The 24733-nt window shown below is 38.5% G+C and overlaps 1 protein-coding gene across 1 annotated transcript; it reads right to left on the bottom strand.

Moving 5' to 3' along the window:
• Nucleotides 1-6257: 6257 nt before the first annotated feature.
• Nucleotides 6258-23207, bottom strand: LOC103135459 (PI-PLC X domain-containing protein 3). Its single transcript, XM_007548196.2, has 6 exons — nucleotides 22874-23207; nucleotides 10955-11211; nucleotides 10512-10685; nucleotides 8547-8722; nucleotides 8360-8461; nucleotides 6258-7261 (listed from the first exon to the last, which is right to left on the bottom strand). The coding sequence occupies exons 1-6, from the start codon at nucleotides 22974-22976 to the stop codon at nucleotides 7099-7101; spliced, it is 975 nt and encodes a 324-aa protein (XP_007548258.1). The 5' UTR covers nucleotides 22977-23207; the 3' UTR covers nucleotides 6258-7098.
• Nucleotides 23208-24733: the final 1526 nt, after the last annotated feature.

The following is a 24733-nucleotide window of genomic DNA, read 5'->3' on the forward strand; positions in this document are numbered from 1 at the left end:
TTTTTTGTTGTAGTGATTTTAAACTAAATTTGGCATTTTATTTATTTATATATTTTTAGGAAACTATAACTTGCAAATACTGTATTGATAAATATTATTAGTTGCGATTTAGTTTAACAAACACTGGAGGGCAACAGAGGTCTGAGATGCTTTTCTTTTCGTGGTTAAAAAAATGTGCATTACTAAACTAAACAAAAACCTGCCTGTATTTTGCATAACTCAACAAAAGATGACCCATTCTATCAGCTTAACCAGCTTGTTGACATTTATAAATTATAAATGATAAAAGATAAATGCTTAATTATGTGACAACCACTGGTATTTTTTTTTATTTTTTTTAATCCAGCTTGGTATATTTGCCATATTTGTCTGTATTATCCTCAGCCCTCTCTAAATTTGGCTAGTGCAGTCAGGGTGACATACTGTGCATATTCATCACACACTAGCTGGCAATACTCAGACCTAAATGGATTTTTATATTATTTATTTTTCTTTAGTGAGGCTACAGGAGAGGCGAGGTTGTCTTGCCTGGCACTTATTTTGGCTGCTCCTCATTTTGACAAGTAACTCTCGGAGCCATTTTTCACGCTTTCAATTTTAGGATGTCATATTAATGTAAAGCTTGGTGTTAAAAATGTGCTGCAAAATCTCATAGACTGTACACTTTTGACAGAGTTTTGTTTACAATTTAGATATACAATTTGAGTTTTCAAACGGAAGAGAGAAAAAATAAGGGAAAGAGATTAAAACAAATGCAATGGGCACACATTGTAGTTTTTTTTTAATTTTCTACACAAAAAGGTTAGGGTTATGTACTATTTTTCTAAAATTAGTCACGGAGATTCACCAATGTTTTACAGCACAATATTGATCTAGTTAATAAATGGAAATTGATATGTTTATGTGCCAGCCCCAAAAATAAACTGTTTCTGTTGTTATGAAAACGATAGGCTTGGTCCTGCTGAAGGCAATGACAAGTATTTATTTATTTATTTATTTATTTAAAGTTATTTTTTTCTTTTAGTGTATTTCAAGCTCCGGTCATGGTGAAAATTCAAGACAATCATAGCCAGAGTCATGGCTATTCTCTGCATCTACTGAAATATTTGTTGCAAACATTATTCCTTTATTTCTAATCTTACCCCGCCCGCTCCAAGTGCTGCATGACTTAGCAAATGTACAACAGCAGGCTAATTTCCAAAGCCTCCAGCTAGAACAGCGCTTCCAACAGTTCAGACAAGAGGCCACCAGAGCGTGCCCTCCATTAGTTCTTTCTCTGTGGGTTGATCATATGCAGAAGGCCATCTTTGACCGCCATCTGCCCTAGAAGTTTTACTTCTCAAGGATCAAAACTCATATTTGGAAATTTCAGCTGCTTTTGTGCAGAAACATATTTCTATAAATTTATTTGTATGTTCACTATACAAGATCTGTTTACCCTAGCCCTACTTTAAATAGTGTTGATTATTTTTTTCTTCTGTTGGGTTAATAATTATCAGTATATTCATTATATATGTTTAGATTTAATTTTGTGCTTTTCAGACTGGCTTTTCAAAACATCTCTCCTGCAGTCTTCTGCCTCATCATCTTTTCCTGACCTTCATTATTAGGCTTTTGGGCTTGAATGTAGGTCTGGACTTTGATTTAGCCATCTCAAACATGTTTTAATCTAAACCATTTCACTGTAACTCGGGCTGTATGCTCTGTGTCACGCTACTGGTGAACATTTACCCCATCCTCTAACCTGTTGCCTTTCAGTATTGCCTTTAGATGACCTCCATCCATTTCCCAAAAAACTCAGACCAGTTTCTGTGTCACTGTTAAAGAAAAGCACCTCATCAGCATGTTGCTGCCACTGGTATTTTTCACAATAAGGATGGTGGGGTTTTTTGTTGCTCTTGTTTTTTTTTTTTTTCAGGTTTACAGTTGTGTTCTATGACATGTTGAAAGATCTGGAAATTGATTTTTAAATAACTTTGCTTTAATTTCCCCTACAACTTCACTTCTGATCTGTCCAGTGTGTTATTTGGTTCATGCTGCCGTTGTTCACTATTGTTCTCCAACAAACCACAAAGGCCTTCATAGAGCAGCTGTGCTTATTGTGAGTTTAAATTACACACACCTTCCTTCAATTTACTAATTAAGCAAGTATTTTGAAAGTCATTCATCATTTTCCCTTACAGTCACATAAATGTTTGTTGTTTTAACCTGGAAACTTTTACATTTTTGCAATGTGAAATTTTTCTGCCAAACAATTTACTTATTCTTTCCAGCACTGTGAGTTTTGCTGTTTCTTTGATGAGATCTTGTTACTTGTGACTTCTTCTGATATGTGGCTCTTTTGGAAAGAAGACGATGACTGAAGCAATCATTCAGTGTCTCCTCTTTCTCCTCCTTATGTAGCAGACTGGCATTTTCATGTTTTTATTTATGGTTAATTCTATATTTTGTTGCATATTTATGTAACCTGCCATGGTTGTATCCAATTGTTTATCCGTCCATTATCTGTACCTGCCAAATCCTCTTAAGAGCGGTGAGGGTGAAGGGGTTTAGAGTGGTCAGCATTTTAGAGGTATTGAAATACACCCAAATAGGTCATGTATGGCAGGTTATGGTTTATGTAAGCAAAAAACAATGAAATGCTTTCCTACATTGTAGACAGAGCAGCTGTCACCCTGTGCACACATGTACCTTAACAAGTAGAGACAGAAGTGCCTGGAAAAATTACTGCTCCTCCTCCACATACTCCAAACTTTTATGAAACTGCACATCTCGCCACTGCCCCTCTTTAAACTGTCTGAATGCCATCATCCATCTCTGCCTCCCACACCTCTACCTCCTCTTCACTGCTGTGTGAGCGTGACAGAGAAAGACAGACATTTTAACATGCACACGCTCTTAAACAAATCATTTGCATTTTCTCATCTTTTTTCGGCAAGCAGCCATTTGTGCAGAACCTCGACAGCGGTGTTACAGAAATTTTGCTAGCTTGTTGTTTTTTTTTTTTTTCCCCTGATGGTTTTATTATATTATTGACCTGCAGAAAAAAAAAACAAAACAAAACAAAACAAAAAAAACAATAGTGAACACCAACCAAAAATTGTGTGAACAACAAAAAGAGAAATTAAATCTAGAAAATTTTGTGAAAACAACTATTTATAATGCCGACACATTGGGAAGCTTTGCATATTTAGTGATGAGATGCTAAAACTTCCAGTCTGTGATTAGTGAGTCAGAATAAGATGAGTAGAGAACTAAAATTTGTTGTTAAAAATATGCACACAAAAAAGAACAACACTGAGCTATTGTTTCTTCTTCACCACCTGGCTGCTGAAAGTCTGACGCTGAAACACAACCTCAGCAAGGTCACACTAGGTGCCGCTGCCCACCCTCTCTCTGTGCTCATCTCCCTGGAAACAAGATAGTTTTCGGATGCTTTTCTGCACAAACAACAGTGAGGGAAATGCTGCCATGCTTGCTTAAAAGCTGAAAGGAAGTCTGCATCAGATCCTGAGTAACTGCAATTTGTTCATTAAATTAAATTGCAGCCTTCTTGTGCTTGTTAACATAATAATCTTTTCAGTCAAGGAGTTAACCAAGCAAGCGAACAGCTAGCACTCAGCAAACCGCTCACAGAATGACACTTCACCCAAAGGCATAGAAGCTTTATTTGATTGGCCATTTTCCACACAGAACAGAGTCACTTTAATTTGAGCAACATGGTTTGGATTTTTACAACACCAAAGGACTCTTTGCACATCAAAAAACAAGTGCAATGACAACAGTTTGGACCAAGGGAAGACACAAATGTCCTTACAACACAATCTGCAACCTTCTCTTCAGTGGGGATTTTGGCAGTGCAATAAGTAAAAATTATTAGATTTTCACTTTAAAGGATAGAAACATTTACAGTTAAAATGACCACGTGCTCTTCAGGGTAATAATGTAGAAATCGATGTAGATGGAAAGAAACCTGATGAACTCTAGAAGCTTTTCATTCATGCACAAAGTGAAGGACGAAAGAGATTTGAAAATTAACAGCAGCTCAGTTAAGATACCGGTTATAGGAGAATGCTTTAGTAATTTGCACATTTTCTGCAGTTACAGAATGTAGAAACGTTCCACAATATAAAATGTCTGACATAACTCAGAACCACACAGAAGTGAAAGTGTTGGAGCAGATACTACTAACATGTCAGGCTGAAACTCTGTCACTCAGAAGAGACTTCTTAAGAAATGATACATTTACTCACAAAACGTACATTCAGCAATTCAAGCTGAGTAACATTTTTTTAAATACCAAACTTTACCAGAATATCCTTACATCCTTTTCCAGAAGAGTTCACATTCCCATGGCATTTAATCATGTTAAAAGAAAAGAAATATGATTATTTTCCTGCATATTGTGTAAAACCCTGGAGATGTTGTAGCTGTAGGGACGTCCCAACCTAACCATTACACCTGTGGTTGGGTTACTCATTACAAATTAGTTTTGCACAGTCAATTTTGAAAAACTATGGTCTGTCTTCAAGTATGTTATTACAATGCAACACTGTGTGGTATGGATATTAATTTGTTGATCTTGAAAACCTGGGATTTCAACAAGGTGAATGTTTTTTACCCTTTACATTGGTGTCCATAGTAAACGTGAGATTGTTGCCGTGTCCATTTGTCCTTCTCTGCACGTGTAATTTAAAGTTATTATAGCAGCGGAAGAACTTTTTATGTCAGATTTTACCGCACTGAATGACGCACCAATTAGTCATTCAGTTGACTTGCATATGTGATATGCAACTCGTCTCAAACATTCCCGGACTGTTTGTTGTCAGCTTAGGCAATTAAGTATGTGTAAAGCAACTCTAGTGTTTAAATTGTGTGAAATTTAAAGCAAAAGGATTAGAAAAATGTTTTCTGTAGCTTTGTTTTGCCTGAGATTAACTGAAACCACTCTGAAATGCGTTAAGTAAATTATCAACAAGAAATGTTAAAGTAGAGAAAAAAAGTTAAAATAACTTTATTTTTAAAATGAGATTATGAGATTCCATAATCTCATCTTAAAATTGTCATCAGGATCAAGATGCCAGTTTTTTTTTTTTTTTTTACGACTGTAGCTGTATGTGACAGATGATTTCCGTGAGTTTTAAGTGATGTGTTGTCAGAACTTTATAGTAGCTTTCTTAAAGACATGGTTCAGACTCCGAGGCAGCAGATGCAGCCAGCAGCTGCAGATGTTCAGCAGACAAAACATCTACAAACTTCACAACTTTGGCTTGCAATACAGTAGACCGCTAATATACAGTAATCCTATGGATATCCTCTGTTTCAGTATGAGTCATTTTAAATTGCTAAAATAACTAAAAGAAGGGTCTGTCTGGCTAGCTGTCAGCTGCCACCGCACTGCAGATTTCATAATTTTTCTAACAAGCTCACTGCAGTATAGTGTTTGCCTACATAGTGTATCATTACTGATGATAACTTTACTTAAAGTAACTTTTTAAAAAATCTGCACTATCCTTTTAACAGAGTTAATGCTTGCTGGAGAAGCATATTAAAGCTGAACTGCAGAAACTACAGCTGGAACAAAACATCAGTCATTTTCAAGGGATATAGGTATATTATAGATGTTTGGAATGTTATTGGTGAGTGCATGTAATCCTGATAAGGTGTAGTGTATTTTACTGAGCTTCATAACTACCATTTTTTTATTAACCATCAATCTGTGACACAAAATTCAGTAAATTAAACTCATCGTAAAGCACGGTGGCCACATTTGGACTGCTTAATCTAACACGTTTATAATTTTCTGACTTGAATTAAGTTGCTAAGTGCCTGCTAAGAAGTGTTGTCCCCTGTTATTATGAAGGAGAACATCTCACAGTGACTCACGTGCTGCGGTACAGAAATGAACACAAACAAACATACAAGGGTCAAGTTAGTCCCAAAAAAAAGGCAGACTGTGGGTACAGTCATGTACCAAAATATAATCATTTACACTTGGCTATCGCAACTTAGAATCCACCATGTTGTAGAACAAACAGTTGGATGTTTTGACCATTAGAAATGAGGGAATAAGTGCATCTAAGTGCATTTCTAACAGAGCAAGTAGATGCTTGTTATGAAAATGGGGAAATTATTGTCAAATGCAGATGGAGAAAATATATCTGCACCGACAGCATAGATATTATTCCCCTGTTAGCCAAGCTGCTCTCTGGCTCTCTCTTCCTGTGTGGTTATAAATGAGCGAATCCACGGTTTTAATCAATCAATCCACAGCTGCCTGATGATAAATGTCTCGGCTGTAATTCCAACTACAGTGCATATCGCTACTGAGTAAAAACCTCAATGAGAGATTACTGCTGGAGGACAAATATGGAAATGATTTTCTTGTCAGTGTAATGAATAAACACACCGGAACACCACATTTTTATGACACTCTGCAGCCAAACTTCAGGAGGAGTGTTTGAAAAACACATGCAGTGAGTGACATGAAAGGGGATGCATATTGTCTGAAAAATAACCAAAAAATAAATAAATAAAAAGACTGCACTTGGACTGATTTTTCAAACGGGACATACGAGAGCTAGCTACAATTTACGAGCCAACGATTTCAGTTACACATATTTATTTAAAACACCCTGTGGCAAAACTGTTATTATCACTAGAATATCAAGACGGATGTAAAAGTAAAATCAGTTGAAGGTAATTATGCTCTGAAAACCTGTGTTAGACGGGGTTGCGAGCCTGAAGACGGTATATTTGAGGGAAAAGCAGATATTTTTACAGCTGAGGGAGTAACTTAAATAACCACTAAATCTGGAAATAAAAAAAGGTCTTGATCCCAAAAATAGGAAACAAATTAACCTCATTCTCATGGTGCTCCAACCAAACATCAGTGTATTTTTTCCACCAGCCTAATCTTGGTCTCTTCTCCATCCTCCCTGGTCTCTCAGTCCACTATAGCCCTAAATAAAGAGAAAGGAGCCGCAACATCGCTTCCCTCCTGAAATAAATGCCAAAGAGCGTAGATTGAGAGCAGAGCCCAGAACACCCGTCATCCGGTGGTGGCAGCTGCGCTCTCTGGTGTCCCAACGTGGGCTCTCAGGTTGCGTCGTCATCTTCGTCTTCATTCAGGTGATGATAGTTGAGGCTGATGACGGCGCTGATGAATTCACCGAGCTCGACAAAATCGGCTGTAATAATGTTGATGCCATTCTCCCCGGGTCTTTGAGATCTGATCCACTGCATCATGCCCGGTAACGCCCTGAGAAGGAGAACAGAAACAAACAAAAGACACACATACGATAGCATGTTAGGGGGAAAAAAGGGCAGATGCTTCAGGTAAATGTTTCTCTATCAGTATTAATTGTTTAAATCCTCCTCCTCTCCCCCCCCTCCCCTGGGAGTTTATGGTATTGTACCGTTGACATGGTACAGTATTGTTTGTCAGAGAAAGGGATAAAACACAGTTTTGTGTACGGAAAAACGAGCTGTGATAAAAGACTTTTTTAACACAGCGTGTGATGTTTGGCTGTGTCCTTCTCACAGCTGGTGTCGGGCTATGAGAAGTGCACTCTGAGCTCTTGTCGGACATGTTCATGAATATCGAGCAACAGGGGAGGACGTTATCTTTGCAGATACCTCACTCCACGTGCCCCCCGCCCCCACCAAATTCTAGGATTTTTCTCCCTCCCCACACCCCATCTCATGCACGACTGTTTTCTTGCATTGCAGAGTCCTCTACTGATTTGTGAGTGTTGTGAAATGAATGCTTGGAACTTTGAAGGATGTCTGCAGCTGACTGCCTGGTGAGAATGGCTGATAGAGGAATTACCAAATGAATAATTCATACCAGGAAAATTGATGGTTTTGGTGCCAAAGCTTTTAACAAGCTGGTGACATTAAGATGGAGTGAAACACAGACAAAGCTGGGGATAAGCCTAGAAAATGAGTCCTGCAACACGGGGGAGGTACACAGAGAACAAAGAGAAAAAAAAAAAAGCAATGGTTTTGTTACTTTTAAAGCCAACAAACCAGCTCAAATGAGGTCACGGCCAAATGCTGGGGGACATTTGTAAAAACCCAACACACATGCTGATTAAGTTATTTAATGCCACAACGGCTCACGTATTTCTATCTCTGCGTGTCCACACCGTGAGTTGTTATGGGTAAATTATGCCACCTCAGAGACCGCTGGCGCTTGAGGTGTAGCAGCAGTTTTGGTCCCAGATGGTTGTTGCTCTTTTTCCTAATTGGTGTAAACTCTGCATGATTTGCATGCCCTATCGTTATGCTGAAAACAAGCGTAACAATGTTTTTGTTGGGTTTTTTTTATTTTTTTTGGCCTCTCTGGAATAAATACCTTTCCGTTATCGTCTCCCTCAGTCCGCTGGCCACGCCCTTCATCACAGTACTTGCCTTTGGTGTGAGAACCACCTGGGAGACGAAGAACGTCCCCTTCCTCCTGCAGAAGAAAAGAACATGTGTATGTAAACTTCTGATCAGAATCGTATGAGAGTTGGTTATTGAAATAAATGCTGTTTGCAAACCTGCGGTCAGTTACAGACGCCTGGAGAAACTGAACAAGCTTCTCTGGGTCGGTGGTGTTGGCCCACGGAGCAGGCATCATCTGGCCGGGCCACAGGAAGGGAACCTCCAGGGCCATGGGGTGGTGGTAGAAGACAAGCACCTGGTACTCCTTCTCCCAAAGATACTTCAGAGTCACCTGTGTATAGGCGGGGAATTACAGGATAACAGATCATTTAATGAGTAATGAACCCTCCTCTACTGTGAGTTCAACCAGATCAATTGTGCATAAAGAAGCATCCAAACAATTGAAAAATTGAATATCGCGGGTCTCGGTTTCATTTAATTTGACTGGAAAAATACATTAATCTGCATGTTTTATTTCATTTGTGTGCAATAGAGAAGACGATATTGGCAGAATCAAGATCAGAGGAGCGCAAGATGACAGAAAGGTTGTGCAGTGCTTTGATATATGCAGTGCCTTGAATGCTTTACCCTTTTTACCCAAATCCATCATGATGTATAATGTGTCTTTTTAAAAAAAATGTAGACAAAAGAATCATGTCAAAGAGAAAACTGATTTATACAAAATGACATCTAAATAAGAAAATATTTGACATAAAATAAATAATTGCATAAATATTAATCTCCTTTTAAAGACACAGATCTAAATAAATAGAGGTCCAGCCTCTATTTATTTAGAGTAGTGAGACTACTCACTACAGGGTGAGTAGTCTCACAATTAGCTTACTTGTACATCCAGCCCATTGGGAGCGACTGCACCCTGTTTTCTTATAATTTAGGCACTGTGAGAAAAATGGCTTTAGGGTAAAGCTAGAGAAAGTTAGTATTTGATACATAAGTTGGCAAATGGCCATAATAGGGCCATTTTATTTGTTTTATGAGATATGTAACTACTTTTGGTCATTTCCAATAAAATCTAATGATACTGGTTCCCTTGAACTGTAATATTCTACACTGAAGGGAGATGTTGTTAACAAAAACCTGACATTTTTGTAAAAAGCTCAATGCATCGGAGACCAATACGGAAACCGAAATTTAAAGACAATTCAAACAGAGACTGAGATATTTTACTCACTTTGACATATACTCACAGATTCCTTAAAACAGATTTGAAATGTGACCTTTTTAATCCACTTGTAAAAATAAAAGCATTGGTATCAGATCCAGAGGGAGGCTATCTGAACTACCATTGCTACTGTGGGACTTTCAGCCTGAGAAACAAGAAACGACTAGCCGATCAGACTTTGTGGTGAGGGACAAAACAGAGCAGAGAATCACAGATCAAAATGATTAAGAGCAACAGCAAGGTAATATGAGAAGCAGAAAAAAAAATGCCATAGGTTCAAATAGCAAACAAAAAAGCTATGAAATGTCAAGGACTCAGTGGTGATCTCCAAACTGGGGTAATGGCTGCAGCAGATTCCAGGAAAAACCTCTGAGATCTCAGATGAGTACAGTTCTGGCAACGGCTAAGATATGGAGAAGTGAAGAGAGAAAAGTCTTTGACATTCCAGCTGCACGTCACCCAATTCACCATGACAAAATCAAGACTGAAATCTTTATTGGAGCCCACTGTGATAAGAGAGTGACTGTGAGATAAGAAGATGTCAAAGCAATGGTTTATTAGAGTATCTTCTACATGTGATAAGCCAGAAAGACGGGGAGAGAAGGTGCTTTAGTACAAGTCAGGCTGCAAAATGATTACGAGTATACTGAAAATAAAACCTTCTGAAAAATGAAACCGACTAAAAATGGAATGTTCATAAAAGATAAAAAGAAAAAACTATCATTAAAGAAATGACAATCATCAAAGTGTGGATAAAAACGTAAAGAGTCTTCTGTGCAGTGCAGGGCTGAGACCACTCAAAAAGTTTATATCCTCATGGACACAAGTTGTTAAAGTTACAAAACTCTTGAAATAAATTACAGGGGGCTGCATTGTTGAAATATAGATGCATTTATACCTCTTGAGCAAAAACCACTGGGCAGAGTTTTTCTCCAAAAACTTCTTTCAGCATGGCCACCAGCTTTTCATGGTGCAGGTTCTGCACACCGTAGAAGTGGTTGAAGTCCAGGAAAACGACTTCTTTGGCATGTGCTGATAGGAAGCTGGTGATCTGCTCTAAACCCTCACGGACCTGAAAACAGACACATGAAAATCACCACTAATAAGAAATCCGTCTACTGACATTCTGACACCAAAATCTAAATGCATAAAAAGCTTTGACTTTCCACTTGAACCTCTTGAAGTACCTTGCACAATTAGGCTCTCAGTCTGCACTCGAGCATACAGTTAAATAAACTGCCACGTGCAAGGAAATGAAATAACATCACTTAGCAACCACAAGTATCACCAAAAAGTCATTGCATCAAAAAAAACATCAGAGCTGTGTGCTTCTCTGCTGACCGTGGCACTGAAGAGCCCGTGGGCGAAGTACAGCTCGTTGTCGGGGTCACGGGGCTTGGTGGAGATGCGCAGGTCAAAGAAACGGATCCCGGCCTCCAGCTGGCTAGTGAAGTTCATAGTCTGCGTGGCCAACCATTTCCTCATTAGCTTCTTGGCTACTGTACCAAAAACAGACACAAAGTTCTGCACTGTCTCTGGCTGCTCGGGGCCCACTGGGGATGCCTCATCAATGTAGAAACTGAAGGAGTCGTGAGAACCTAAAGGAGGACACAAACACGAGTCTGCATGAAGGCACTGTCAGTTGCAGGTTTTATTCCTGGTGAAAGCCAGCTGGCAAGAAAGGGGTCAGTAAAGTAATGTACCAGGGTGCCATGGCAACAAGTAGCTGAATAATAGCACCATGAACTCTGAAAACTTCAATCAAATGAAGAAAATCTGTGAATGGTAACAATAATACTTTTCATCCATTATATTTCCCAACTTTTTTGATAAACATTTTATCTTTTCCTATTTCCATGGCTCACTTGCACTTAGCTGTGGCCCTTATAATCATTTGGTTTGAACTCAAGTATGGTACAACAAGGGCTATTTTGCTTTGACTGTCAAGCAGGTGGACAATTTTGGATGTTAAGTGTTTAATAGTAAGCAAATAAGGACATTATAATGGTATAAATTAAGTTAATTTGTACAGTGCATTTCAGCAACAAGGCAGTTCAAAGTGGTTTACGTGAAACAAGCAATAAACTCTATTTCCTCGATCATCCTAGTTTCAACAAAAAAAAAAAACTAAAAAAAAATCTAAAAGTGGAGATATGAAGGCTAGACGCTGTCTGAAGGTGAAAATACAGAAAAACTGAGATCTTTGCATTTATTTAAAATATGTCAAAAAGTTAATTCCAGTTATTAAACATGGAAGTTATGTCCTCCCATGCCAGCTTGACAAGGTAAATATGTTGTGATAACTGTACATGTTAGTAGGCCCTGTCCTTGCCATTGCAATCACTCCTGCCACAAAATCCCATTCCTTGCTTTTTAGGCACACTGAAGGACCACCCACCCCTTCCATCAACAAGCTGACATGCAGCCCGAACTGACCTTCAACCATCTACACGAACCAGAGCCAGGTCTTCACAGCCAGCTCAGAGAATGACCATAAGCAGGGTGGACAGCTGAATCCTGGGGCGGTGGAGCTAACTGCATCACTGCTGGCTGAGCCGCACCGTTAGGGTCACAGTGTAACACGCCGTGACCTTAACCAGCTGCAGCAGCTGCACCGCTGGATTTTTATTTTTATTTTTTTATTTTTTTATATTTTGGTTTGTTTTGTTTTCGTCTTTCCCTTTTTGGCACAGGAAGTTTTGCTTCTTTACATATATCATAATTCAAAAATCTTTTCAGCGTGATATTTTTTTCTTTATATATTAAATGGAAGCTGGAAGCAAATAACATCATTAGCATCTGATATGCTACAATAATCAGCATCAAAGCACGTAAAATGAAAAATCACTTAGTCTCATAATTTATCCAATAAAATATCAAAATTCTGAACCACATGGTTGAGTAAAATAGCAGGGCTCCATATGCAAAGGCTGCAGCTCTCAACCGGTTCGATTCTCAGCCTCTTGCTGTCCATCTACTAGTGAATAAAGGTCACTTATACCACAAAAAACTAATTCCACACACAATGTGACAGGGAAAAAGGAAAACAAATGTGGCTCTCAGTTATTTAAACAAAAGGTTTCAATAACTACAATTCTGAGTTATAATGCACAAATTTTAACAGAGTTGAAAAAGGGAGGGAGATATGTAGAAGTTGTCACACCACTTGGACAAGCCAGTTTTCCCAGGTTAGAACACAAACGTGGAACTGGAGAAGAGAGAGCCTATGTTACTGGTCCATAACCACACTGTTGGCCCGCATAAGGAATCCACTTGGAGTTCTGTTCATGACGCTTCATTTCTATATTACTCAGCTCATCTGAAGGTAAAATCTCAGCTCAAAAGCGACTGATTTAACCAGAATAATCATTTACCGTGGAAGGATTTTTAGTTGCGCAAAAAAGCCCAAAAAACTCCAGATTTCCCCCCACCCCCCACCCAGTCTGCAAAAGCAAAGAGTTTTTGTTTTGGAGGATGACAACAAGAATGGCTGAACCTTTCATAAATATTCAGAAGCACAAACCGGTTTTAACCTTAAAGCCTCAGTTAAATGTTGGGAAACTGCAACAGCATAGCATAGAGTTATTTATGCTGGGAAAATCAGATCTACCTTTGTGTCTTTCAAAATGAAGTTTGCAAACATTTGGCGAATGCTAACAGCTTTGTGCCTCTGCCCTCAGTGAGTCAGAGGTGTGAAAGGAAAATAACAAATAGCTTTTCAAGAAATTTACGCTAAGATAAAAAAAAAAAACAGAACAAAGCACATGCATTTATTGCCACCAAATCTTAAAAGCATTCTGAGGCCACCATTCTGACTCAGCGGTGCATCTTTTTTTCCTAGCTCTATATTTGGTTTGCATCTCTTTCTGTCTGAGTCTCTGTGCTCAGCTGCACTGGGAGCCTGCAGCTTCTGGGGAAGGAGTTGTCAAGAGGAGCTGATTAACTAATCAGTAGTGGACTTTGGAAAATGTCTATCCACATCTCAGTAGGAAGCCACTTGGGGGGTGGAAAAAGATTTTTCTGCCACATTCTTTAAAACGGAAAGTAAGAACTGTGATTAATCAAACATTGCTGATAGAAACCATCTCATATGAGATTGGGGCTTCCAAACTTGATCATTCTGGACTAAAAGCAAACCTGCATTACATTAATTGCTATATAAAGTTTAAAAATCAAGGATTCATTCGGTTGATAATGTTTTTAGGAGGACTCCAGGCGATCTAAACATTTTTGTGATAGCATACTAAAGAAAACATACATAGCATATGAAAAAAAATATCAAAGTTATAAGTCCCTTGACTTTTCAGCAAGATTACAACTCTTGGGATTTATTTTAAATCTGAGCTTCTAAGACAAAAAAAGAAATAAGGTTTGTTTGTGGAGTGCTGAGAAAAATGCTTTAAATATGTATGATGAAAATGTATGTCTCACACCTAAAAGATTTATCGAAATGTGTTAAAATAAATGATAGAGGTCACATTTAATTCTTCTAAAAACTACTGTTTAATGCCGTTTGCTTCAGTTTAATGTTGCTTTTTGCAAACTTCGTATGACAAAGATTACAGCAAAAACAGTAAATCCTGCTCACAACGGATCCTGAAATATCAGCAGACTTTGAATTCTTATCAACTTTTTAGATCCTTTATTCACAAATATCGGATAAAATATAATTTCTAGTTATACTAAGGAAAAGAACAAAACACGTCGAACAGTGTGACTGAATAATATATTGAGATGTACATGAGATCTGAGTATGTTGTTCAAGGTCTATGCAAGAGCATTCATAGACCTCGAACTTATTAACACATGTAGTTATTTAACAGACCAAACAAAATAATACATAACTGCAAAAGTCTAAAACAATTTGAACGTCTTTTACAAACAAAAACCTGAGTAGTCAGAAGTGTATCTATGAGTCCAGATGTTACAGAAATATGTCACACTGCAATTAAAGATTTGGGGATTTGTCTCTGCCACCTTTGTACATCTGGAGACTCTTCTCTGGAAAAGCGTGTGCTTTGTCAAGCTGGACGAAGAGCTTTTGTGAAATTTTGCCACATATTCTAAATTGGATTGTGGTCTGGACTTTGGCTGAACTATTGTATCACATGAATATGTTTTGATCTAAACAACTGTGTTGTAATTATGAGTGAGCTGTCTTGGTGGAAGATGGACCTCCTCCTCAGTTTCAAGTCTTATCCATGAGGTTATAAACTTTCAAGTCTTTCTGTCCATCTTCCCCTCACCTCAGACCAGCTTCCCTGTTCCCGTTACGTACCTACAGCATGGTCCTGCCACCACGTTGGTCACCAAAGGAACTGTATTTTCATGGTGATGCAATTACTTATTTTATGTTCCCGGAATAGTTCCGTTTTTGTATCACATGGCATTTCTGTGTTCTTAGGGCTGTAAATGGGGCCTCTTAGGGCTTCTATTCAACAATAAATGCTAAACATAAAAAGTGATGTAATAAAAAAAGACTCAGAGAAACCTGTCTTGTCTTAAACACTACATGGATTTCATACCAGTCTGACAGCAGAACAGACTGCGGAAGCAGTGAGAACCATTTTCTTCTGACAGTCGGCCATGCAATCACATGTCAGGTGTAGACATGAAGATGTCATGTCCACACTGGAACATGAGGGAAAGAGCCGAAGAACAGAAAGCAGAAAAGTAAAGCTGGAACCGGCTGAGAAAAGACTTATTGATGATTATGATGGCAGCGTTGTCTTGAAAATTGACTGGAATTAAATGAGTGATTCTCCCTGCATGAGAGCGGCGCATTCAGAAAGGACCACTGCTGGTTCGAATCCGGGGGTTTTTGAGAGAGAAAAAGCATTTCAGCTCACCATGAAACCTTTTCAGATCTATTTTTGGATGCCGAGGACAGGAGAGAAGAAGAGAAAGTGAGAAGGAAATGGAAAGTGACAGGATGCAGTACAGGAAATTTTTATGGAAAAGATTAATTTAACCTACAGGTCTCTAATCCTCTCACCTATATTTCACCTTCTGAGATCCATGTAGTATTACTGTCATTCATGAGTGCTGCTTTCCCATGATCTTATCACATTAGCATTTTATTCTATTCTATTCTATTCTATTCTATTCTATTCTATTCTATTCTATTCCTGTGTGTTCATAGTATGATTCCATTTCTGGCAAAAATATGTAAAATTAGATTTATTGGTCCTTCTGATCTGAACTGAATTATAGGCAAATGCAGAAGTAGAAGAATCATACATGGAAATCATTATAAAACCTCCAGTTTTTGTCAGAAAAATATCTAAGGAACTCAGAAATTCTAAAAAGTTTTAAACGTACATCAGAACAGAGGAGATTGGTGCAGTTTTAACGTTAGTGTCCACATTATAGTATATAGGGGCAGTGATATTAGAAATAAAATGACAAAAATAACATTTTAATTGTTGGATACCCCAAAAAGCTATTTAAATGTGAAATTTTAATAAAAACAAATCCACTATATTTTTTAGAAAGAGAAAAAACATAGAAAGAAATATTCTAATATTTCTCTAATTAAATAAAATAAAACCATTCCAAGGGAAATGTTTTCTGTTGTATTACCTTAGTAAGAAAAAAATACAAGTGCTATGGTTATTAATTATGTTAAATTTTGACTTTGACAAATTTCCAGTCATATTCAATAAATCTGAATGTGTGTTTCGATGAGGCTCAATTTTCGGATTAAAATACCTTTTAAAAGAATACCTCTAGTTAGGCATAAAACAACTATTCACGAAGTCTAATGTCTACATCAAAGATCCTTTTCTATTATTATTGGTCTGATATTGTATTCTAATCTTAGCCAGCCTGGTTTCGATAAATAAAATGAAAAAAGTGTCAAACATGTCAATATATGCAACTGTACTGAGGACATCTGGACATGTTTTATTGAGATAGCTGCAGAATCACATTCTTGGCTGGTGCAGATCCTGAATTCATCTCAAAATGCCACCTTCATCCAATCATCTACAGTCCATGGCAGCTGTGGTGTGCTTAGCTTTTCTATATGTAAATCCCACTGCTTTTAGACCGTTGTATACAGTCTGATCTCTATATCAACTCCTTTGTCAGCCGACATCCATAATTTATTTCATTATGCAATTTCTGTTTTCGAGGCACATTCTGTTATCCAAGTTATTCACACCACCGGCATACATAGCTTTTCAATTATTCCTTTATTTTTGGAAACATGTGTCTTCTGAATTTAAATAACATTAATATTTTGAAATGACCAAGCCAGAGTCCTCACTTTTTGACATGGAATCTGTGACATAAACTAAAGATTAGGATTATGGGAAGGCGGTCGTACCCACTCAAGGGATTTAAAGTCCTACAACTTGACCTTTGGGCGTCAACAAATCTAAATTTTGAAATATCAAAAACTGTATTTGAAGACACTTACTGTGCATGTACCTGCTGGACGTGACACACACACACGCGCGCGCACACGCACACACACACACACACACACACACACACACGTATATGACACATTATGGTGTGTCATATTTTCCTTCTAATCACTGCAAGTGATGAAACTCAAGGGAAACGAATTCATAACATCTTTGGCACATCATTCTTGACCAACTCAGTGAATAATGTGCAGTCGGGGAGTGTGTGGCATTCACCTCACAGATCCAGTAATAGCTGCTGAAAAATGGCCTACCCAGTTCCCTACTGAATAGCTTGAGGGAAAAAAAGAAATTTAAAGCCCCTTTTCCTTCATGTGACCCATCTTTCATCAGCCACAACTACAACTTTAAGTTGGACAGCCATTTGTAGGACTGGAGAGCCATCTAGTTTTCTAGAATTTCTATAAGCCAGAGAAGGCATGGTTCCATGCATAATTACTGGTTGGACAAAAGTTGCAACTGTTACCAACACTAAAGTGTTAGTGGTAGACGGGAGAAACAGAAAAGCAGCAGAATGCTTACAAAGATATGTAAAGATGTTAGAAATAACACAAAGCCAATGCTGCTGCGTCAAGTTATGAGTCACAGCATTTTATTTTATATTACTTAAAAAAAAAGCTCAGTACCAGAATTATGTAAATAACAAATTATTGGTCAATATTAATGCTCCTTGCTGACATTATATATATAGCACCTATTCTCAATAGATGCTGCTCAAAATCTTCCAATCTGAAAATCGTGTTGCTTTTTTTATGGATGTGCCTAGAAAAAGCTGTTCCTCACTAACTCCTTCTATTTTTTTTCTGGCCCATTTTCAATCAAGTTTCACAACAGCAATGAGTCAACTCTCCTCTAGGTGACAAATGAGTCACTGGTGTCTTTGGGCACTGCAGAAATCCTGCTATTTTAGAAACAGTTGGACCCAATCCTATAGTCAAAAATAATAAACTCTTATTTATGGACTGTCCTAACCATATTCTGGAAATTACGCAACATGATTCCCAAAGCTTTTCTGTAACCTAGAACTAAATGATTATGTTTCAATTTGTTCTACACGCTTTAGAAGATTTTTTTTAATAATAGCACAAAACAAAATGCACTTAGAAATTGGCTAGTCGCTGGAAATACACAATTTTATGCTTAACCACTCCTGATTAGAGACTAGCCAGTAAAAGTGAGAAAAATTGAATCCTTTTCAAATAACTGAAAGCACAATATCTACACGTCACAATATGTTGCAGTATTAGCGTTATTCTTTACTTCAGTGTGGAAGTTGATAATGCGGGAAAAAGAGTGAGTTTCGCAGTGAGGAGTAAAAAAAAACAAAGTCAATGATAAAACAAAAGCTGTAGGTCAGCTGTTCATTCAGCCAGCTGCAAAAGAGCAAATTTTCTATGAATGGTTGGTCATTTCACTTTTTTGCCATTTTGGTCTTTATATTTTGGCAGTATATTATTGAACTGGAACAGATGCAAACTCGCTCAGAGATTATTTCGATTATATAGATCTCAGTTTACTTACATAGCACCAATTCCAACATTGTCTCAATGCACTTTACAAAAAAAAAGTCCCTTTAATCCGATCACACAGATGAAGTAGATAAATTCCAAATTTATTGTAGTTTTCAAACAGTGCAGTAAAGTTCTATTTGCTACTCAAATTGGTTAAAAAGTTTTCTATCTATGGAAACCCAACAGATTGCAGTGAGTCACTGACTCGCTGCAATCACTTCTTCTGGATCTGGCAACAATCGCTTGAATCGAGTCCGTAACCTTGCAGCAACACCTCAAACTGACCGTGCATGCAGGGACAGCAAAATGAAAAAAATACAAACAGTCCAAAGTAATATGAATATTGCACATAGTGATTTTGAAATAATTATACATTTGCAATAAATTGAGCAGCCCTACCTAGATATATATATATATATATATTAAGACTTTATTTGGGAGAACATAAAATAAATGAAGAAAACATATTTCATAGTTCATCACCTATAAGCTTTCTGAACTAAGCTCACATCTCTAACATGATTAACCACATTAAATCTCTTTATTATTATAGGTCAACTGACAACACTTAACAGCACTTAATTAAATCAAATCAAATGTACAGATGTCATAAAATCATCTTTGCTGATTACAGGACAGGGAAATGTCATGTTATCATTTTGTGGTCTGAATACTGTAACTCATTGCTAGTGGGAGACAGTAGGTTGGTCATGTCTCGCATGTAGTTTGGTCAATAAGTTACACTTTTTATTTTATTTTATTTGTTCTTCATGGCCCAAAATTTGATAGGTCTGGTTTGCACGCGTTAATATTACACACTGATGGTTACTATTGTTTAGATGTGTACAACATAAAAGCCTCTAGTTGGTGATGTAACTCGTCTCGGGCGCTGAGTGTGAAGACAAAGGAATGACTTACAGTTCAAACAGAGTGCATTTGATACTGAGCATCCAACAGAAAACAGCAATGAGTGTTTTCTCTTTAGCAGCAAGCGGCTTTTCTCGGTCAGATGAAATACTGAAGCCTTGAACAACCAATGTTACTGCAAAAATAAATCTTTGTCTAAAGGAGGCAAAACCCAGGAAAAAGTCAAGTGAACCTCAGTCAAACAATTTCCAAAAACAGAGGGCGACCTAAGTAGTCGGACTTAAAATAAATGTTTGGTTCTACCATACTTTAGTGTGTGACAAAACCTGAGTGTTCTTGGTCTGCAGTGGTCAGAATCCATCAGTTTCAAGAAAGGTCAGTACCAGAATTATGTAAATAACAAATTATTGGTCAATATTAATGCTCCTTGCTGACATTATATATAGCACCTATTCTCCATAGATGCTGCTCAAAATCTTCCAATCTGAAAATTGTGTTGCTTTTTTTATGGATGTGCCTAGAAAAAGCTGTTCCTCACTAACTCCTTCTATTTTTCTACCACACTTTAGTGTGTAACAAAACCTGAGTGTTCTTGGTCTGCAGTGGTCAGAATCCATCAGTTTCAAGAAAGGTCATAGGATTGTTGATGCATGTACGAAGCAATGGCTGCATGATCCAGTCCAACAGACAAGCAACTGCAGCTAAAACACATGGTAATGTCGGTCCTGATGCAGCAGGGTGTCTCTGCTGATTCAAGTTTACCACCAAAAATATCAATGATTGGAAATAAACCAAAGAGCAACGGATCTGCAGCCTGATGAATTATGTGGACGACCAGGTGTGTTTCCTCTACCTGCAAATGCATTATGGGAACCAGACAAACTGGTGGAGGCAGCATGATGGTTTGGGCAATATTCTCCTGAGAAAACTTTTATTCTGCCATCCATCCTAATGTTAATTTGACGTAAACCGCTTTTCTAAGCATCACAGAAAATGTGCAATCTTTCAGAGAAATGTATTCTCTGATGACTGTGGCCTCTTTCAGCAAAATACATTTAAAAAGTGCTTTGAAGCAAATCAAAGTTTGGGAATTAAGTGAGAATTTAAACAAGGATTTAAAGGTGGCTAACTTGTCTCAGATTTCAGTCCAGTCAAGGATCTGTAGGATCCACCTCACAACGATAAGAGGTCATAAGAATTTGCCACCAAGATCTAGGTACCGGATGCCACAGCAAACCTTCGGAGGTCTATTGAGGTTTTAAGTCTATGGATCAGTGCTGATTTGGCAGCAAATGAAAGGACCAGTTCACTATTAAACAGGCAGTCATAATGTAATGCCTCATCAGCGTATGTGTGGACTATAAGCTTGACGCGTCTTTCTTTTGTTGCATTTTATCCAGTTTACTTTCAATATCTGCTCACATAAAAAAGCGAGTCTCACTGTAGCATAGTGCGCAGCGCTGGGTCACTTTGAGATTAGCTGCTGCCTCACCACAGCCACCACCTCAGGCTCAATTATCGACTGAAGTGATTTTCCATTTGCCTATTATTAACCTCTTAATCTTTTGAGTGTGCCATTTCAAGATTGATTATTTAAAATTAAAACAAACCAGCAAGAAGCACAAGAAGAGCAACCAGCAGATGAACCATTTAATCAGCAAATCATTCAGACAGGGGTGGATGTTCCCTGCACCACGGCGATGGCAACTTTAGACCTGCTCTCAGGGTTAGAATAACACAAGTCGGGTGAGACAGCACCAGCAGATCCTTGCAGGTACAACCTATCATTTGACAGTTGTTGCAGCGTGCCAGTCAAACTCAGATGCTTCTCTGAGAATCTGTTGTGCCATAAAGCCACACGGAGGGCATTCTCTCCCTCCTCTGCAAAAATCCCTTCTGCAGCATGATACCTCAAAAGAAACAATTTCCACATCACACAGAAGGCGTTTACAAACCTACTGCTGTGCAATGCTTGGAACGCAGACAGGTGTCCTTTCGAGTTTCTTGGGAGGAAAAATTGTTTTGACCTGGATCATAGAAGCAGTGGGTAATTGAATAGGTGTCATCAGTAGTATGGCAAAATCTGCATTAGCACATCTTACAAAGATATTATTTAAATCTAAGGTCAAAAGATTTTTTTTTTTTCGGTTCATGCTTCAAACAAAGCCTTATTTATTCCAAGAAGAAGAAACCAAAGACAGTGATGTCAGATGAGCTTCTTGAAAGAAATCAAAAACTGCACACTGAAAGGAACACGTGGTTCCTGCTAAAATAAGCTCTCATAAAATCCTGAGGATTTTTGAGAATTATCTTGGCAAACATGATGAAGTGTGTGCAAACAAACGCAAAAAGCCAGACTAAGTGAGCCTTTTCAAATCCCGTGTCCAATTGGAGGACAGGCAAAGGGCAGCAGAGCTGCAGAGAAGTAATGACACCTAATTAAATGAAACAGAACATGTTCTCACGCTACTTTGGTGTGGGAAATTATGATTAATCTGCATGTAAAGCACGTGTGTTATTGCTGGCTCTGTCCTTTGCTGGTGACAGGTTCAATGCATGAAGAAATGCATTATTGAGTGTGGTTTTTAGGTGTTATTGAGAGATGTGGCCACTGCTGGTAAAAAAAAAAATGCCACGCCTCATTGGACACCGAGCACTAATCCATCTGCATGTAAAAATGATTCTACATGCAAACCGTTAAAAAAAAAAAAAAAGCAAGCGATTGTTCATGTTCAACCAAGAGGCAGCAAGACGACAGTGAGGCGGGGGGAAAAAAGAAAGAACGATCTGTATACAGCTGTTCTTGATCGTAAGATAACATATTTGTGAATTAATGGGCTCTAAAAAAAAAAAAAAGCCCTTCTATCGACCAGATATGCGCTGGGCTTTACAACCAGAGTGTCTTAATTTGAATGGAGTTAAAGAGACCTGCGCACTGATTGGTTAAAGGTCTAACAGCTCATTTCCTATCATCAGCACCATCATCATCTGAGTGCACCGACAGAACTCATCCCATCCCCTCTTGGGCACCACCCCGCTACAAACACAAAACAGAGCAGCAATTCTGCTTCTTGTACACTCATCGGGTGCAAAATGAATAAATAAAAGCTATATGTCACCCATGTGCTATTTATAGGTACATCGCGGGCAAGCTGGAGTGAAACAAATAGATGGCACATATCCTGTTGCGCAACAGGTCTCACCCTTTGTTCTAGTGATGCACAGTTAAAGTCATGCCCATTTCTGCCCAACGGACTTTAATTAAAGGCAAAGTGAAACACAGAAGTTTGCAAAGGCACGGTGTTAAACCCCCCACTTCCCCCAACAAAACAATGTTTTGTCATCTTACTAGCCCGGGATCAGACGCGCGCTGATGGAAACAAATGGCCATTATCCACGCGTGATTTAACGGGGCTGGTGGAAATAAAAAGACATAATAACAAACCTACCGGGGATAGCCATGTTGGCGAGCGGGACAGTGTGCATGCTCTGCGGTAAACTTGCCATCCAGTCCGCGAAGCGCAGGTCGCTTCTCCCGTGAGACGAGGCCATGCTGCCACCGTGCACAATGCTCCGTTCTCCGGGACCGGTGCCTGCGCCAACCTGGACTGCGCGCTCTCTCTCTCTCTCTCTCTCTTTCTCTCTCTCTTCCTCTCTCTGTCCACACAGCTCCCTCTCTCTTACACACACATTAGCGTGTCCAACGCCCGGTTCAACATTAGAAGGATGGAACAACTATGTTAAAATGCGGTTGAGCGGATCTAAGCACGCTGTCCAGTAAACCGACAAGTGATACCAGTGAATTACATTTCCACGAAATTCACTATCCAGTGGATGATTCTCTCTCCCTAACATAAAACAATAAAAACACATCTGTCGAACGAAGAGCAGCTTCATCTTAATTCATCGAAATATCGAACAGTAAATTGAGGAATTCAGTTAAAATCAGTGAACAAAATTGATCATCCATCCAAATCATTGCGTACAAGTGTTCTCATCACTTCCACATGTCATGCAGACTCCATCAACGATTTGCAGAACACTGGGCGACTCTTGGAAACTTCCAGCAAAGAAAACCTGATACCTGAGCAACAAGTCCAGACGTGAAAATTTCCTCCCTGCTCAATCAAATGTAAGTGGGATAATAGCAATCTGAAGAGATAAGTAAAAGTCAAGGACTTGATCATGTAAAATCTCATGGGAGGGTCAGTGGATGTTGTGGCTTATAGATGATCGGTAAGTTTCTGCAGTGTCAGTATCTACAAAACACCATCCAAACCTCATGCTCCAAGAGAGTTTATTGGGTTTGGGTTCCAGCCTTGCATCAAAAAGTCACTGGACAGCTTAGTAGTTGCCAGAAGCCAACTGCCTGGGTGAACAGTGTTAAGGGTAAAGTTTGTTGGAGATGAGTTTATGGTGTGGGGCTGATTGGAGTTGAGTTCCTCAGCCCCTCTTGCAGAGGAAATTTTAATAATACAAAACACACATTTTAGACAATGTTTTACTACAAATATTGTGGAAACAATTTGGGGATGACCTCTTCTAACATGACCGACCGCACAGCAGTGCACAAAGCAAAGTCTAACAAGGCATAAATGAGTGAGGTTGGTGTGGAAGAACTTGACTGATGCATACAGGAAACATTTGGGATGAATTGCAGTGGGAGCCGTGAGCCAGATCTGCTCGTCCAAAACCAACGTGCGACCTCACAGATGGGCGTCTACAAAGAAAAAAAAGTAGTCCAGTATTGCAATAATTCATGCAAAAGGAACACCTTCTGAGCAGATACACTCTAGTAAATTTCATTTGACATTTATTCATTAATTATTTTTGTCATATGTGTTATATGGATTGAATCTTATGACAGAAATGCATTACTGGTGCTATGAAAGGTTAAAATGACTGCTAACAGAAAATAAACACGCCGTTTGTTTTTATTGAAAAGTCTTGGTTAGTAGCTTTAAACAGACTTTTTCTAAGAGTGGCAACATAATCAATTTCAGATACAAACATCTCTAAAATTGACACTTCAGTTTTTCCCCAAAGAAGCAGCATTTGTGAATTTCTTGTACATATTCATAAGAGATTAGGGGCGTTCATTTAAATGCATTCATATTCCCTCTAAGACCTCCAATGGAAGGCAATTTAGAATTAAGCAACTGACATAATCTGTGATGAAAATCAGCTGGCAAGGCTCCTTCACATGAGTCATTCACAAAAATAGGTCACAGTGGTATAAAGATTCAGAACATAGACCTGAATCCTTTTCATATGCAAACTGCAACACTAACACATCCCACGACTAAATC

This window comes from Poecilia formosa, unplaced genomic scaffold (genome assembly GCF_000485575.1).
Source record: "Poecilia formosa unplaced genomic scaffold, Poecilia_formosa-5.1.2 Scaffold25, whole genome shotgun sequence".
NCBI classification, from domain to species: Eukaryota; Metazoa; Chordata; class Actinopteri; order Cyprinodontiformes; family Poeciliidae; genus Poecilia; species Poecilia formosa.